Source organism: Terrapene carolina, unplaced genomic scaffold, assembly GCF_002925995.2.
Source record: "Terrapene carolina triunguis isolate 2854851 unplaced genomic scaffold, T_m_triunguis-2.0 Scaffold193, whole genome shotgun sequence".
In the NCBI taxonomy this organism is placed as follows: domain Eukaryota; kingdom Metazoa; phylum Chordata; order Testudines; family Emydidae; genus Terrapene; species Terrapene triunguis.
Genome location: NW_020664544.1, coordinates 8,564,228 through 8,582,325, shown reverse-complemented (window position 1 = coordinate 8,582,325; position 18,098 = coordinate 8,564,228). Strand labels below are relative to the sequence as shown.

The window sequence follows — 18,098 nt, the reverse complement described above, 5'->3', positions numbered from 1 at the left end:
CCCTCTCTCTCCCCTTCCCCCTTCCCCCCTCTCCCCAATTCCCTCTCCTCTCCCCTCCCTGTGCTGCATGGAAGGACTTTGGCACCGCGAGTGGCTCTTTCATCGGGCTCCCGCTACGAGCCGCCGAAGGGAGAGTAAAATGTTCCCTCTTATCTGCGGGGAGAGGCCGGCTCGGTGGGCAGGGTCTGGGCAGCGTTTATAAGCCGCCGGCCGCTGCGGGCGGCTCCCTGGCCAGGCGCTCGGGGCCGACGCGGGTGCCAGGATGCCCCCAGCTCTGCGGCTGCTGCTGCTCTGGCTCGGCGGGGCGGCTGCCTTGGAAGCCGGGCTCCTGCCCCCGGACACCGCCGCCAGCGAGCCCGGGGCTGCCCTCTTCGCGCAGGGCTACAACAGCTCCGCCGAGGGGGTCCTGTTCCGGAGCGTGTCCGCCAGCTGGGATTACAACACCAACCTCACCAAGCCCAACGCCGAGCGCCAGGTAGGAGCCCGGGCGGGGTCTCCGGGGGGGGGGTCTTTGGGGCCACGCCGCGGGCTGGCGGGGGAAGGGGGGCGCAGCCCAGAGCAGCCCCCCCCTGGGCGGACGCGGTCATCGCTCGGGACCCTGCAACCTAGACGGGGCGAGCGGCTGGCCGGGAAGCCGCGGGGATGGGCTGGAGCGCGGCTGCCCCGGGGCGGCGGCGAGGCTGGTGCCCGGAGCTCCGCGCAGCGCTGGGATGCCGCGAGTCGGTGCCCTGGCTGCTGGCTGGAGATGCTGGGGCGGACGCGTGTCCCTGCGTGGCTCCGCTCTGGAGACTTGCCCCAGCTCCGGGGCGTCTCCTTCCTGCAGTGGGAGCCCGGCTCCCCCTGCCTGTCCATGCGGGGGGGAGCAGGGAGGGAGGATGGGGTCCCCTGGGCTGGGGACTGCCGGCTGCCATACAGCCCTGGGAGCTATGGGGTACGGTAGCCACAGGCTGCTCTAGCCTGAGCCGGGGGCAACGGAGTGAATGGATACAGCCCCTGGCACCCGCCTTCGGCCCCAGGCCCTGAACGAAAGTTTCGTGCCAGTGCCCCTGTGTGCCAAGACCCTCGCTGCGCCAGAGGGCAGCCCGTTGCCCAGAGCTGCCAGGATCGGGGCAGGGTTGTGTTGGGCAGCTGAGGATCTGGCCCATAGGTGATTTTGTATAGTGGGCATGTGTCTACATGCGTACCGTGGACTTGGCTGAATGTGTTTGTGTGTCAGGACGTATCTGTATGTGTCCAACTTTGGTCTAGGGCCATGATGCCAACCCTTTGGTAACCCCACTGACTTCTGGTGGGTTGTACCAGGCATCTCAGTGAAGAGGCTAACGCTAGATGTGTTTGTAAGTGCGTGTGGGTGTAATAAATGTCTATATACATATGTGTGTGCAAATATGCATGTATATGTGGAAGTGTGTGTACAGTGTATAGACCACCTGGCCACAGGGGAGTATCGAAGTGTATGTGTGCATGTGGCTAGACGTGTATATATACATTACTCTGTTACTCTGTCAAATAATATACATACGTATACATATCCATATATATGTATATTCTTGGACAAGGTAACAAGCCTTGTGGATGGGGGGAAGCGGTAGACGTGGTATATCTGGACTTTTGATACTATCTCGCAAGACCTTCTCATAAGCAAACTAGAGAAATGCAACCTAGATAGAGCTACTATAAGGTGGGTGCAAAACTGTCTGGAAAACTGTTCCCAGAGAGTAGTTATCAGTGGTTCACAGTCATGCTGGAAGGGCATAACGAGTGTGGTTCTGCAGGGATGTTCTGGGTCCGGTTCTGTTCATTATCGTCATCAATGATTTAGATAATGGCATAGAGAGTACACTTATAAAGTTTGCAGACAATACCGAGCTGGGAGGGGTTGCAAGTGGTTTGGAGGGTAGGATTCAAATTCAAAATGATCTGGACAAACTGGAGAAATGGTCTGAAGTAAATAGGATGAAATTCAATAAGGACAAATGCAAAATACTCCACGTAGGAAGGACGAATCAGCTGCACACATACAAAATGGCAAATGACGGCCTAGGAAGGAGTCGTGCAGAAAGGAATCTGAGGGCCATAGTGGATCACAAGCTTAATATGAGTCAACAGTGTAACAGTGTTGCAAAAAAGCAAACATCATTCTGGGCTGTATTATCAGATGTGTTATAACCAAGACACGAGAAGTAATTCTTCCTCTCTACTCCACGCTGATTAGCCCTCAACTGGAGTATTGTGTCCAGTTTTGGGTGCCACATTTCAGGAAAGATGTGGACAAATTGGAGAAAGTCCAGAGAAGAGCAACAAAAATGATTAAAGGTCTAGAAAACATGACCTATGGGGGAAGATTGAAAAAAATGGGTTTGTTTAGTCTGGAGAAGAGAAGACTGAGAGGGGACATGATAACAGTTTTCAATACATAAAAGGTTGTTACAAGGTGGAGGGAGAAAAATTATTTAACCTCTGAGGATAGGATAAGTAGCAATGGGCTTAAACCATCCTGGCTGCAACTTAGGTTGGACATTAGGAAAATCTTTCTAACTGTCAGGGTGGTTAAGCACTGGAATAAATTGCCTAGGGAGGTTGTGGAATCTCCACCATTGGAGATTTTTAAGGGCAGGTTAGACAAACGCCTGTTAGAGATGGTCTAGATCTAAGTTCCCTCTAAGCTGCGTGGCTGTGCAGCAGGCTATCAAGGGCCTGGACTGAAGAGGAGAGAGGTGCCTCTTCCCCAGCCCCAGCCCTGGAGCTGCCGCGGCCAGGGAGAGGTGCCCATGGGGAGTCCTCTCTCCCCGCCGCAGCCCCAGGGCAGCCTGCACCCCAAACCCCTCATCCCCAGTCCCACCCCAGAGCCTGCACCCCCAGCCAGAGCCCTTACCCCCCACACCCAACCCTCTGCCCTAGCCCTGAGCCCCCTCCCTCACCCCAAACCCCTCATCCCCAGCCCCACCCCAGAGCCCTTACCCCCCCACACCCCAACCCTCTGCCCCAGCTCTGAGACCCCTCCCACACTCCGAACCCCTCGGCCCCATCCACGCCACACATCACCTCCATATTGGTTCACATAACAAAATCCATTCCGCACATGGACGTAAAAAATTAGAGGGAACATTGGTCTAGATAATACTTAGTCCTGTTATGAGCGCAGGGGACTGGATTAGATACCTCTCGAGGTCCCTTCCAGTCCTACGATTCTATGATTGGGCGGGAGTGTGTATGTGTATGTGCACATGCAAGATTCAGATCTAAAACCAAGATCCGGGAAGCCCTTATCCAACACTTCCCCTTTGCTGATGACGCAGCAGTGACAACCCACACAGAAGCTTATCTTCAAAACCTAATGGACAGTTTTTCCAAAGGCTGCCAAGACTTCAGGCTTACTATAAGCCTAGAAAAGACAAATATAATGAGCCAAGGAGTTGAGGAAGCAACGTCCATCAAGATCAACAACTGTGAACGTGAAGTGGTGACTGAGTTCACATACCTGGGCTCCACTATCGCAGTCAACCTTTCACTTGAAACAGAACTCAACATCTGCATTGGCAAAGCTGCCACAACACTGCCTAGACTGAACAAGAGGGTCTGGCAAAACAACAAACAGATAGAACACATACAGATCTGTGTGCATCGTGAATGTGTTAGCAGCACACTTTTGTATGGGAGCAAGTGTAACCCACACACCTGCTGGGTGTGGTGTTCTGCCCCATCTAGTGGCACCAAGACCACTTAGAGAGAGAGATTAATGAGTTTGCTCTACAGCCTTAGCTAACAGCCAATTGCCTTTTAGCTCATGTGGTAGAGGCTCATGAACTAAGCTCCAAAGGTCCCCGGTTCGATCCTGCCCGCCGATGACCGGGGTCTGTCAGCATTACACAAGACATGGACCTTGTACTCTCATCAGGAAAAGAGGCTCAACAGCTTTCATACGCGTTGCCTTTGTCGAATCTTTGGAATCTCCAGGAGGGATGGAGTCACCAACATTGAGGTGCTCAAACGGGCCAGCATGTAAACACGCCTCCGCTGGCTTGGGCATATGTGCCGAAGGAATGATGGGTGCACCCCAAAGTTCATCCTCTGTGGTGAACTGGCATCTGGAAAAAGACCCAAAGGACGCCCAACATTGTGTTTCAAGGAGTGTGCAAGCAAGACCTCAAAGAAATGGACGTGGACAACTGGGAAGATCACACTCAAGATCCCAGCCTTTGGAAACAAGAGCTTAACAAAGGTCTCCGGAGTGCTGAGAGGAAGCTGTCCAGCTTCGCAGAGGAGAAAGGAGCTCGCAGAAGGCAGAGCCCAAAAGGTCGAAACATCACCTTTAAATGTGACAGATGCGGCAGCGAATGTCTCTCTCGAGTGGGCCTCTTCAGCCAGCTTCGCGGCTGCCATAAAACCAACGGAGTAAATTCTTTACCCCTCAAGGGTGTGCATACCCAGGGTCTCTCAAGACTGAATGATGCCTACTACTACCTGCGTATTCATATGTGTCTGTATTTATAAGAATGTGTGTGTGATCTGTGCATTTAAAATATATGTGTGTGTGTGTGCGCGCGCGCTGAGCGTCCATCTCCAATGTGTGATTAATGTCTCCTCTCCGTGCATGGAGGAGACTCCACCATGGCCCCTCATGCATGTCTGGAGGGCCAGCTGTCTCTTTTGCGGAGAGGATTGTCCAGATTCAGCTCATTCAACAGAGCAGCCCCCTGAAGGGGGTGTTGCTTGGCCATTCACAGCCCTGCCCGGGCAATCAAGAAATCGCAGGGAGTCCTTCACTCAGAGGCATCTGCGCTCTGTTTGCATTCTCCTAGTCTGGCAGGGCTGGGGACAATACAAGGGCAACATCCTGCTGCTTGATGGCTGAAGAGCTGCAGCTATGAAATGATCTCACTCCAGTCCTTACAATGAGATCCCCTGGGCAGCTATGGCACCTGTAATGGCAGGCTCACAAACAACTCTGCCCCCTGGATTAAGTCTCACCGTGCCCAACGAGAGTCTTGTACCCCTTTTAATGGCACAGGAAAGGGAAAGTGACTTACTCCAGAGCAAGCAGCAGGGAACCCCAGGCCCCTGCTCTAGCCGCTGGGCACCAGCACTTCTGCAGGCAAAATGTCATGCTCACCGATGAACACCTATGTTAGTGCACAATGAAGGTGGAGAAATCAAGCTGACGAAAGGAAAGAGGTCAGAAACCTTGGGTCCAGCCAAATCATGCCCAGCCTGGACCAGCTGGGAGGTCAAAGGTGGCCTTACGTTATCTTTATCTCTCCCCCACTCCTGGAGGCAGCTGAGCACTTGTTATTCCCCCCCCCCCCCAGCGTATATTAGAACAGCCTTAGGGCTGCTCTAACCTACGCCAGTTGCAACAATCCCTAGGGCTGTCCTGGTGGCTCAGGCTCCCTGGAATGCAAGGCCCTTTTTGAGTCTATGGCACAAGGGGACAAGACTCAAAGCCGAGGCGCTGGCCCAAGATGTCAGTGTTATGTCACGCCCTGTGGGTCGGAACTTCAGCCGCCTGACCTCTGCTGATCCACGCCAGCGTGAGAGCTGAGCCTTTGTGTTTTGTAATAGACGTTTAACAACAGGCACCATATGACTCTGGAGGTTCTGACATTTTAAAAGGAGAACAGGAACAGGAACAGAAAACAGGAACTGTGCTATCAATGTCCTGTTCAGCTTAGGAAGGGAGTGTGGGCTAGTGGTTAGCACAGGGGACTGGCAGTCAGCACAGTGGGGAAGGGTGACTGCTCTCTCCTAGCGCAGCTGGGGCTCCTCCCCAAAGCCCTAGAGCCGCGAAGCAAGGCTGAGTCTAGCAGGCCTCCTCGGGTGACTTTTCTTATCAGCCAAGCCAGGCAGAAGGGAGGGGTGAATCTAGTGGGGCTCTCCCCAGCCTGCGTGTCCCTTCCAGGGGGTCTGAATTGCCTAGTTGGCGGGAAAGCGCCAGAATGACATGTCTCTTCCATTATCCCAGCCCGCAGCGAGCGGCGTTGGCACCAGCCCGTCGAGTTTCCGCATGACTGGCGCTTGCCTACAGCTCAACAGGAATAAAGAGAACAGGCCGGGTCCTTCGCGGCGTAAATTGCCGGAGCGCCGTTAAGTTCAGTGGAGCTGTTGATTTACACCAACCGGGGATCAGGCCTGGTAAACTTTAGCTTGTTGAAGCGTCAGCAGAGAAGCGTAGGGCCCATGGAGTGTCCTGGGTAAACCCCTTCCTGTCCCCAGTGGCCGATGCTCCAAAGGTCCAGAGGAGACTGATTTTGTCCTCAGGTCTACCCCTGCGGGCGGGGAGCCCCTGAGACTGGAAGGGCCCTGGGGTTGCGGGGGGAGGAGACACACCTAATATAGCCTAAAATGTGGGCTGCTGTGGCTTGGGGTTTAAAGCTGCTCCCCGCCACTGGCAGCACTGCGGGTGTGGGGAGGGAATCTGCCTCCTCATGCAGTACGGGGGTGGGCAGGAGGAGCTTGTAGCGGGCATGGGGGAGAGGGAGCTAGGTGTGCACCGAAGAGGAGTGTAACGGGGCCACGGGGGAGGATGCAGAATCTCCAGTGGGGAAGGATGAGACTGAGAGAGACTGCTGCGGCGTGAAAGCTACCGGCCTGAGTGTGAGATGGCCCCATTAGCCATGGGGGCTATTCGTCACTGCTATTACAGTATCACCTACAGGCTGTGGCTGCGGCCAGGGCCCCATGGTGCTGTGCTAAAAGCAAGAGGCAGCCCCTGCCCCAAAGACCTTAGAGTCTAACAGAGACAAAGGCTGGGAGGGTAAGTGCTTTGCCCAAGGCCACCCAGCAGGCAGTGGCAGAGCTGGAAATGGAAGCAAAGTTTCCGGAGTGTCCGTCTCGTGCCCCATCCTCTAGCCCAAATCCACGAGTGAGTTATGCAGGTCATCCCAGGCGAAGGTGCCTCAAACCTGTGTGCTGCCCCAAACCAGCAATCAGACCACAGAAATACTGATCTAGAGCTGAGAGAGCTTCACAGATGTATATTGGTTGGATTTTTCATGTCCCTCCCCTCACAAAGCCATGCTTAGACCCAGGGGCCCGGCTCTCCCAGTGCAGAGAGCTAATACACCAGAGAAACCCCTTCAGTAACTTTTGGATAGAGGAGTGTTTCACCATATGGGGCAGGATGGAAATAAAGCCCTAGGGAGAGGATGGTGCCTTTTCTTTGATATAGGAATCATGGGCCTGATTCCCTGTGGTTCTGCACCCGGAGTCATCGTTTGCACCAGTGCAAAGTGAGTGTCTGGTAGGTGTGGAACGCTGCCGTCCTTTGTGAGCACTTGACACCCACCTTGCAAAGGTGTAAAAGACAACAGGGCAGCGGAGAATCTGAGTCCAGTGGCAACCTTGTGTTGCATTGGTATTGCTGACAGTTGTCTGGGCCTGGGGCAGAGAGAGCTTCAGAATGTTCTCCTATCTTTCTTCCTGGTAATTAGCAAATCAGTGACATTTACCTAAACAATCAGCTCTTTAAAGGGAAGACAGTGAGAAGGCTGATAAGACCTAACCTGACAAACATTTTATTTCATATAGTATATTTGCTAGATCCAGGACCACAAATCTCTCTCTCCCTCTCTCTCTCCGTATATATATATATATATATTTTTTTTTTTCCAAAATAAATCATACGATCAGTTTTTTACAAGAAAGTCAGTCAGTAGTTCCGCACTGATTAGCAACTCTATAATAACAAAGCAGTGTTAAGCATATCTATATCTATCTATCTATCTATCTGATGATCATTCCATCCCTATACATATCTATCTGTCTATCTAAATGGCGTGTGTGTGGACTCTGGCTGACTGACATCTCTCCTCCAGTGTTTCCTCAGATACTGCATTTGCCCCTCATTCCCCCGGGAAAAACAACTATCAGAAAATCTTTGGAGTTGCATGGGGATCTTGTCATTGCTCATCCGTGCAAGATGTGTGTTAGTGTTAGACCTGCTTGGGTGCCGTGTAAGAGACTCTTGGGGTACATCTACACTACAGGGGGGAGTCGATTTAAGATACGCAAATTCAGCTACGTGAATAGCGTAGCTGAATTCGACGTATCACAGCCGACTTACCCCGTTGTGAGGACGGCGGCAAAATCGACTTCTGCGGCTTTTTGTCGGCGGCGCTTACTACCACCTCCGCTGGTGGAGTTAGAGCGCCGATTCGGGGATCGATTGTCGTGTCCCGACGGGACGCGATAAATCGATCCCCGAGAGGTCGATTTCTACTCGCCGATTCAGGCGGGTAGTATAGACCAGATCTTGGAAACTCACAGCTGTAGAAGCCAATCCCTAGCAATACCAGAACCCCACAGAAGAGACCGTCCCTTACAATGTGCCGCCCCAGGCACGTGCTTTCTCGTCTGGGGCCTGGAGCCGGCCCTGTCCACACGCACCTTCCCTAGGACAATGGCCAGCATCCGGTCACTGGGAGAAGAGGAGGAATCTTGCCAAGAAATCAGAGCGAGTGACTTGCCTTGCCCCAGCTTTGCCTCCCTGCCACAGTGCACACAGGAGAGGCCTTTGCGAATGACTGAGCAGTCTGATGGGATCGGAACGGGGCTCTCCCCAGAAACGAAAGCAGGGTGAATCTGCTGTGCCTGGAACGTGAAACCTAGTTCAGGCTGAAAAACGGGGGCAGGGGCGGGAGGTGTTGAGGTGGGCAGAGCACTGGGGAAAGGTGTCAGACTGGCAGCCTTGGACTTCAAAGGTCCTCTCTTTCTCCTGCAGTGAATACACTAACAGTGCGAGCTGCCCGTCCCTGGCTCACCTCCTCTAATCTGGGGTGGACGAAGTCTGTCTCCGAGGCCAATCCGTCCCCTGAGATTGCCCACACAGGGACCACCTAATGCCAGGTGTGACAGCAATGGACACCTGCCTGCCGGTGCCTGAGGCCACCAAACAGCTGACGGAGATGTGGCAATAACTCTCTGTCACTGGGGCTAGTACCGTTGGCTGGATGTGCTCTGTGGTCCCCAAGGCGAAAGGCTCTGGATCCCATACCCAGGGTCCAGAACTACTCCAGGCTTTTCAGGGCTTGGGTTCTTTAAGACGGCATTCATCTCTCCCTGCCGAAACTCTGCCTCGGGGGGCTTTGGGCAGGGATGGGGGAGGGTGAAATGAACCATGACTAGCGCTCCTAGAAGAAGAAGAAATGAGGCCTCCACGGGAAGGCCAGTAGAGCTGCAAACCGGCCCCTCCACATGCCCCATGTGGGGGTGTCCCTGTCTGACTGGCCCTTTAAGGGGAGTCAGGCGTAGCCTCATCTCTGACAGATCAGTCTGTCCCCCCTGTAGGGGGGCGGCTCCCCCACTCCAGCGGAAAAGGGGTTAAAGTCAGCCCTGGGAGAAGGCTGTGGCTGAGAGCTGCTAAACTGGGCTGATTGGGGAAGCGGCTGCAGCTGGGCCACGCCCCAATCAGGCCACAGCTGGCCTGTATAAAAAGGCTGGGAGCCAGCAGCCCAGGACTGTCTCTCCAGGCTGGGATAGAGCAGGGCCTGCAGAAAGGGTACTAGAGTGAAGCAGGGCTGGGGAAGGAGTAGGGGAGCTCCAGGCTGGCAACTCCCCGGGCTGCAGGGCCTGGTCCAAGGCCCATAGAGGTACTGGGTGGCAGGCAAAGGCAGCGGGTCTGAAGCCCCTTGCCTATAATGAGTGGCTTTTACACTGCAGTCTGCCCCAGGGAGCGGGGCTTGGTGATGACTGGCAGTAGCCCAGACTGAGGCAAGGGCGGGATTAGAGGGTGGGGGGTTTCCCGGAGAGGGGAGACCTGTAGAGACCGGTGGGGGTATTGCCAGGGGGCAGCCCCAGGGTAAAGGGGCACTGGGGTCTGGGAGGGACACGGGGCCAGCTACAAGCAGGATGCCAGCCTGCAGAGGGTGCCCAGGCTGGAAAAGAGCTAATTCCCTAAGATGACCAGTAGGAGGCATGAGTGAGTCCTGCTCCATTACACACCCAGGTGATCCTGGTCAGCTGGGAATCAGATGGCTTCAGTCAGGCTATCAGCTGTATCTGGGAAAGAGACAGGTGGCTTCCATAAAGGCCTGGTGGAGCCCAGTGAGGGAGCAGAGCTGCCGAAGGAAAGTTCTCTCCTGTGATGGGCTGAGAGGGGAGAAAGAGGCTCCTGGGGCAGGCTTGTGGGGGAAGGTCAAACCTGTGGCCTGTAGGTAGACTGGGAACAAGGATCCCAGCCTGTGGGAAGGACTCCGGAGAGCTGTGGCGTTAGAACAATTTGTATAGTGGAGGGGTGCTGAGAGCCATTGAACCAAACCGCAAAGCCTGTGTATGATGGAAACCGCCTCAAGCCAGGGGGTGCAGCAGCCCTGCCGGGGGAGCTCTGAGAAGAAGCTGGAGCTCCAGGGAGAGAGAGTTGGGAAGGTCAGCAGTGTACGAGCGAGCAGGATGGAGCAGGAGGGTGGAGGGCCTTTTTGGGTTTCTTTTGGGACTGTTGTTGGTTTGTGATCTGTAGGGTGGCCACTTCCGAGATGCAGAAAAACTGGGCACTGGCCAACCCCGCTGCCAACAGAAAGGGTCCCTGGTGGTGAACCAGTGGGTCTGTCCCACTTCCTGGAGCCCCCTGAGGGGATGATGGTGTTGGGGGTGCTCCCATGAGGGCTCAGGAAAGCAGGACAGACCTAAGCCTCGCCAGCAGGGATGGGTAAGGAGCAGGGTGAGGGAGGCAGGGGTCTCCTTACCCCTCTCTGCTGGCGAGCCTCGGCTCTCTCCCGCTCTCAGTTCCCCAGCCCCAGGAGGAGCGACCGTGGTTTTGGCAGGGGAGGGCCCAGGATGCAGAATGGGAGTTGGGTGCCGGTGTGCTTCCAGCTGTGATGTGCATGGCTGGTAGTTACAAGATCGCTGCTCGCACGGCTGCATGTGCGCATGGCAACCCCCCCCGGCTCCTTACATCGCTTGCACTGCAACAGGCAAGGCACAGCAAAAACCAGCCTGTTGGCAACACTGGGGATCAGCACCACGCCTGGGGGTGCTGCGAGAAGCAGCTTCCTGGGGGCAGGTAGGCCGGGCTGCTGAGAAGGATTAACTTGAGAGAACGCACACTCTGAGTAGAAAGGCTGTGGGCAGCTGAGGACCAGAACTGAGCTGGGTCTCAAGCCCAACCAGCAGCGGGGGGAGCCAGCAGGTGCAGAGCGGGTCTGGCAGGAAGCCCCGATACAAGGTGCAGATCCCCGGAGCAGAGTTTTGCCTCCAGGGAAACTGAGGTAGGGTGAGTAGTGCCACAGCAGGCCACAAGGGGGCATCGTGGAGGCTGACCCTGCCACAGGGGGTTGGGGACTAATGCCTGGATTCTCCTCCCTCCATGCCAGTGAGGAAGACCTCCTCTGTGGCATGGAGGGCTGTGGAGACCTCACTGTGTGCCTGCCTTTCCTGCCCCTCGCTGCTGGGCTTGGTTGGCAGGGGGAGCCTGGTGTGACCCCTCGGCACCAGGTGGAGTGTGAGAAACAGAAGGGATGTGGAGCTGCCCCTGAACTTCCTGGAGTGTTAACGAGAGCGCAGAGTGGGCAGTGAGTGATGGAGAGTTTCCAGGCTCCTCATCATATCTGCCCACCAGACGCTCCAAAGCAAAAGAGCCGACTCAACCCTTTCCCTGGGCTCTTAGGGCGGGAATCGGCCCCTTCCAGAGCCACCTTTCCATCCTCCGCCCCTGCAAAGTGGGGGTTTAACATTGCACCCGACAGCTACTCAAGTGTCAGCTGTACGTGCCTGCAGCCAGCCAAGTGACAAGGGGAGGGGCTGGTGGCTGCCTTGCTTGGCACTTGGGTTTGATGCACCTGGACTGGCAGCCAGGCTCCTGAAGGCTAACAGTCTCGTTTTGCTCATTGGAGGGCGCCCTGCAGCTGTATAAAATGAACACAACAGTAGCATTTACAGGAATCGCAAATACTCCTGGGGTCATTCAGATTTTTCAGGGCACAAAGCTAGATCTACGGGTCTCTTCCCAATTCAAAGCCAGCTACCTTGAGGCCATTGCCACCTGAGAAGGGCTGTGTGCCATCAGATAGTGGGATGGCCCAGCAGCCTGGTGCCCACATCACTAAATAACCCTCCAGCCCCCTCACTTATTAGTAATGTTATAATTAATACCTAGCTCTTAGTTAGCACTTTCTATCACGCTTTACCAAGGAGGTCAGTGTCATTGTTCCCATTTTACAGATGGGGAAACTGAGGCACAAGATGGCAAAGAGTCTTGCGCAAGGCCCTCTAGCAGGTCAGTGGTAGAGATGGGACTAGAACTTAGGTCTCCCAGGCCCATGCGCTAGTCACTAGACCATGCTGGCTCCTGAATGCAAATGAGAGTTGGTTGGCTGGAATGTGTGCTCACAACACCCACTGTAACATTGAATTCAGCTATACATTCAGCTCTCTTTATATGCAATAGATGTTTGTCTGATACATCTAGATGCTGCTGGTGCCTAGACTCGAGCGAGGGGCACTTTAGAAATACTTTGGGTAGACAAATGGCTAGAATGATGTGTATGTAACTATGAAATACCGCTGCTTTTTGTTTTCAGTGCACTGTGCCTTTAAACCTCCCAGAATTCTGCTTGTGTGTGGAGACATTTGCTGCAGTCTGTTCCCAAGTGAAATGCACACACTACACTCTCTCCACTGGAGACTGTTTTTTGTTAGTTGGTTTGTTTCCTTAGTTTAAAGTAAAAGTCTCCATACTGGCAATTCCAGCCATTCCAAAATCAGGCTCCAAAAATCATGAGATTGGGTTAAAAAGCAAGAGTTTTAACAAATGTAGGGTTCTTTTTTTCTTTGCTTTCTATTGTCTTTAGCTTTTCGGGTTCACTTGCCTTATGTTTTTAAGCTTTTCTCTGCAATCATGAGAGCTAGAAATTTGCTTTTAAAAAAAAAAAAATTAAATGGAAACCAAGATTCTACCATCATCACGTGACTCCAGGAGTTGGTTCTTTAAGAAAAATGCCAAATATTGCAAGATTTGTGATTGGATCGTGAGAGTGAGCAATGCTGAGCCATCTTTGAACCAAAGATGGGATTTTTTCAAAGTGCTCAGCCTTGCTCTAACTTGCCTCGCGTCAGGGTCAATGGGAACAGGGCCGAGACTCGGTGCTTTGAAAGATCCCTCCTGGAAGGTGCATGGCATGTCCTTGTGGTTAGCAGAGCAGGACAGACAGATTATGTAAGGAATAGGTTGGTTCTTCTTTCTCCTAAGGTTCCATATATAAAAGGTTTAAGCACATTGCAGACATGAGCTGTATGTGTCCTGATGATTTTAAGCACATGCGTAGAAGCTGCCAGAGATAGTTATCAGCAAATGATGGACTAGCTGGACTCTCTAACCATGTGTGAAAACATCTCATAATTTCTTGTTAATCATTTATAGCCCACTTATAAATGGAGCAGGTTTTTCCCCTGCAAACAGTGCAGTTTAGTCAACCTTGCCTGTTGCAGATGCCAGCAGGGCTGCAAAAGACGCACATTTACCCGCAAGCCACTTATAATCAACCTGCTGCCAGGGCCGGCTCTGGCTTTTTTCCGCCCCAGGCAAAAAAGCCTCCCCCTCCCCGAGCGCGGCAGGGGAGGGCGCCAAGCCTGGCTGCGGGCCCGCTCTCCCCCACCGGCCAGAGCGCCGGGAGGAGGGCGGAGAGCCCAGCCGGGGCCCCGCTCTCCCCGGCGGCGAGCCCGGCCGGGGCTCCGCTCTCCCCCGGTGGCCAGAGCGCAGGGGGAGGGCGGCGAGCCCGCCGCAGCCCCACTCTTGGGCAGGAGCGCCGCGCCGTCCCCCTCCAGGTGCCGCCCCAAGCCCATGCTTGGCGGGCTGGTGCCTGGAGCCGGCCCTGCGTGCTGCTCTTGTTCAGTTCAAAAGTGGGACCTCACATGACACCCTTTCTGGAGCTTGTTTGCCAGCTGGAGAAGCTCCAGGCAGGGAGTGGGACTTGGAGTGATTTCCACGTTAGCTGGAAACCGCTGTCTCCTCTTAGAAATGTCAGAGATCAGTGCAACCCTGCGCATCACCTCTGATTATTTCCCCCTTCCTGGCCAGATCTCTTGTAAAGTGCCGTCCTTACCCAGCGACTTCCGCGTGAGCCGCTCAGCCACAGGGCTGGCGAGGTTTTCATCTGCACAGCTGCAGTGCTGGGCTTGGCCAGCATATCTGGGCAATGAGCCATTGGTGTCAGTTGCCAGAAGCGAGCGGAGGGCGGCAAGTGAATGAATGGGGCAAGCCGCAGGAACCCAGGATAATGAGGGAGGTCATTTCAACAGCTGGGGGGATTGCTGCTGCTGATGGGGATCAAAGCAATCGTGACTGAAAGGAGTCGTGCTGCCCGATGGACCGCTGGCCTTGCTGGGCGTGAATGGTTACACCCCTCGTCTGAACAAACCCTGAATCTTAATACCAGGGGAATCGGGAATCTGAACCTGGATCCGAACGTTAGGGTTCCCCCTTTATCTGTCTGTATAACAGGACAGACCAAAATCCTGCATTCAGACATTCCCAAACTTAATGGTGGGGAGTTCAGATCTGGCCCATCCCAAATGCAGGCCAGCGGGGAGGGCCTCGGGGCCTGGCGGGCAGCCTGAGCAAGAACGTCTACACTGCTAATTGAGCCCGAGTCCGTTGACCTGAGTTCTAAGAGTCACTGCTGCCTCCCCCTCCCCCCAGTGTAGACGTACCCATATACACCAGTGCAAAGTGGGCCTGATTCTCATACTAAGGCCCTTTTACACAGCTCTAGCAGGCTGTAAAGTGGGAGTCAATCGCCTTTCCTCACTTCAAGGCCCCTTCACGCTGCCAGCACGGTGTAAAGGGGCCTTAGTGTAAGTGAGAATCAGGCCCCCTGAGTGCAAAGTGGGTATAAAATGCCAGCAAATCAGAATGGTAACAATTCACACACACACACACCCCTTGGCCCTCCCCTTGTGCCAGTGTGAATGACCACGGTGCAGGGCAATGGGGAAGCGGGTCCTGTACTCAGGAGCGCCGCCAGCTTTTTTGCCGCCCTAGCTGGCGGAGGTCCCACCCCCGAAATGCTGCCCCCGACAGAGGCGGCAGAAGGTCCCACCCCCAAAATACCGCTGACGAGCGGGGCGGCCGAAGATCTGGTCGCCGCCCCCCAAATGTTAGTGCCCTAGGCGACCGCCTAGGTCGCCTAATGGATTGCGCCGGCCCTGCCTGTACTGTGCGGGCTAGCTTCCCACCCAGCCTTGTTTTGGGGCTGCACCAGATTTAGGAAGAGGAATGACAAAAATACCGACAAACCAGCCACTACCTCAAAGCTGGGACAGTCCCTCCCCAGCCCCCCCACCCCCGCGCTCCGGTGGGCGCTCCTCCCCCCTCCCCCACGTTGTCTCATACGAATACCTAGGACTCCCATTAGCACTTGGTTATTATTTAAGTGACAGTAGCATCTAGAGGCCTCAACTGAATTCGGGCCCTGGTTGTGCCGGGCGCTGTACGTGCACCTAGGTAAGTTTACACTGCAGTGGAGAGGGGGCTTCCCAGCACGGGTGGATGGTCACATGCCAGCACTGCTTGAGCGAGTGTGCTACAGATAGCAGCACGCATTAGCTGTACGTACCCAGGGGGTGGGCCAGGACCGCACTCCTGCAGCTAGCCCGAGTTGGTGTGGCCACACTGCTATTTTTAGCAAGCTAGAGTGAAGGACATAAATCCACCCTGTGTCGAGGTCAAGCACAGGAGTTCATTACACACAGCGCTGGCGGAGTGTCGCCTGGCTTATTAGGCTCAGAGACACCATCAATCAATTGATTACAATAGAATATATAGATTTTCCATGGGTGGGGGGAAGTGACGGGGTAGGCAGTTCCACACCCCAGGATAGGTTTTGCAGCAAGACAAGATAGCACATTAGCCAGTGGTTAACCGGTTACATAATGTCTCCGCCCATGGTCTCAACTTAGCAAGTTAACATTTAATTAATACTTTGATAAAATGTTATTAGTATAAAATATATATGTTGAATTCTGATTTGGGGTCCATAGGAATGGAGCAACTCCTTTGATTGTCCAACAGGTACATTCCTAGGGGTTAAAGCAAAGAAACTGAAAGTATAGGGCAATAAAGCTTGTCTCCTTTATGTCTTAAGGCAAGCATTGGTCCCTGGGAAGGGAGGTGGAAGGATGCCTTATCTTATACTGATATGTGCCAACTTTTCATAAACTCAAGGTTGGATCTGTGGGAAGAACGTTTCCCTGCAGAAGAGGCTAACGCAATAGGAACAGGGATTCTTTGTTCAATTTGAAACATAATTATTCAGTTATTGCTTCAACATCTGGCATTTCTACCGACCAAGCATATCTTAGCAAAGGCAGTGTTATCTTGTTTATTCCAGTTTTCTCCTAGCTGATCGCTATTTGCTAGGCCTCTGGTCTCTTGACCATACTCTGGACTTTGGGTCGGGAAAAGAGCTGGCACAATTCATATACCAGGTTGTTATATAAAATGCACATGGATTTTAACCCTTCATAGAGCATAGGCGCTGACTTCCCCTCTGCCCGGTGGGTGCTCGACCCCGCCCCTGCACCGCCCTCATTCCACCCCTCCCCAAAATCCCCCCCCCCCCCCCCTTTTCCCACCTAAGCCCCGCCCCCATTCCACCCCTCTTCTCTGCCTCCTCCCCCGAGCGCACCGCATCCCTGCTCTTCCTCCTCCCTCCCAGAAAGTCGTAAGCGCCACCAAACAGCTGTTAGGTGGCAGGGACGGGGCAGGAAGCACTGGGAAAGGAGCGGGGATGCAGCATGCTCGGGGAAGGGAGAAATAGGCGAGGAGGGGGGAGCTTGGCTGCCAGTGGGTGCGGAGCACCCACTAATTTTTCCCCGTGGGTGCTCCAGCCCCGGAGCACCCACAGAGTCGCCTATGAGCTAGAGCATCTGTCTACCCATGCTGGAAAGCACCCTCCCAGCTACAGTATAGAGACACCCCTAGTGAGTGATAGTCCCTGCCCCAAAGAGCTGACTGTCTCTATCGACAAAACTCAGTAGAGGAAACAGACAATGGCAGGTGAAGTAGCACCCCGGTGGTCACACAACAGGTGGGTGGCAGGAACAGAACCTGTATCTCCTGAGTCCCAACCCTGTGCCCTATCCACTAGACCATGCTGCTGTACCACTGCTCATGCATCTGTTACAAAGGTGGTTCTCACTGTCTCCATTTTACAGGTGTGGCAGCGAGGCAGGGCACCATATTGTGCCTCCCTCTTTGCTGGGCTCGTTGTCCCTGCTGGTTGGAGTTGCGTAGGTCTGCCAGTCTGTGGCCCACGCTGGGGCTGGTTCCCGCTCCCTAGAGCCCTACACAGAGCGGGTCACACGTGCTGCAGGGCAAACGGTCCCCGGGAGCGATGGCTAAATGGTTCTCCCAGGGAAGGGGAATATTTGTCACAGAAGAGTCTTTCCTCCTGCCTTCCAGATCTTGGCCTCCCTGGAGGAGCAGAACTTCACAGAGGCCTGGGGGAAGAAAGCGAAGGAACTCTATGGCTCCATCTGGAAGAATTTCACAGACACTCAGCTGAAGAGTATCATTGGCTCCATCCAGACCCTGGGGCCTTCCAACCTGCCCCTGGACAAGCGTCAGCAGGTAGGCGTCGTGCTGGGTTGCTCTGAGAGCGGGTGGGGAAGCGACACCCAGTGAAGCTAAGGGCACGTCTACACTGCAGTTAGACACCCGTGGCTGGCCCGGGCCAGCTGACGTGGGCTCGGGCAATGGGGGTTTTTTAATTGCAGTGTAGATGTTTGGGCTGGAGCCTGGGAAGTCACCAGCTCCGGCTAAAATACGGAGCTCTGCAGCTCGGATTTTCCCAGCTGCTTTTCTGCCCGTTGGCCCCACTGCAGGCCTGCTGTGAGCGGGTGCAGCTCCTCCCGCTTGGATGCCGGGCCGCCTGCCGGAGCCTGCCTGGGGTGGAATGCCAGCTCCGTTCACTCTAGCACGAACAGGCAGGGCGAAACCTGGCAAACAGCAAAGCAGCGGCAGTAGCAGAGTCCAGCGATTGCAGGTGAAAGGTGGGAAACACCAACCCAGACATCCTGGGCCTGCTTCCCCGTCTCCCCCCGATAATAACTCCGTGCAGCAGGGGGCCCTGCCGTGCGCAGCTCCAGGTCTGCCAGCTCTGCACTGC

General features: G+C 54.5%; 1 protein-coding gene across 1 annotated transcript in view; it reads left to right on the top strand.

The window, feature by feature from the left end:
* Positions 1 to 52: 52 nt before the first annotated feature.
* Positions 53 to 18,098, top strand: part of ACE (angiotensin I converting enzyme) — a 59,609-nt gene continuing 41,563 nt past the window's right edge. Inside the window, exons 1-2 of the mRNA XM_029912231.1 lie at positions 53 to 475; positions 17,393 to 17,560. Of these exons, the coding sequence (XP_029768091.1) occupies positions 263 to 475; positions 17,393 to 17,560 (381 nt within the window). The 5' untranslated portion in view covers positions 53 to 262. The remainder of the gene's footprint in view (positions 476 to 17,392; positions 17,561 to 18,098) is intronic.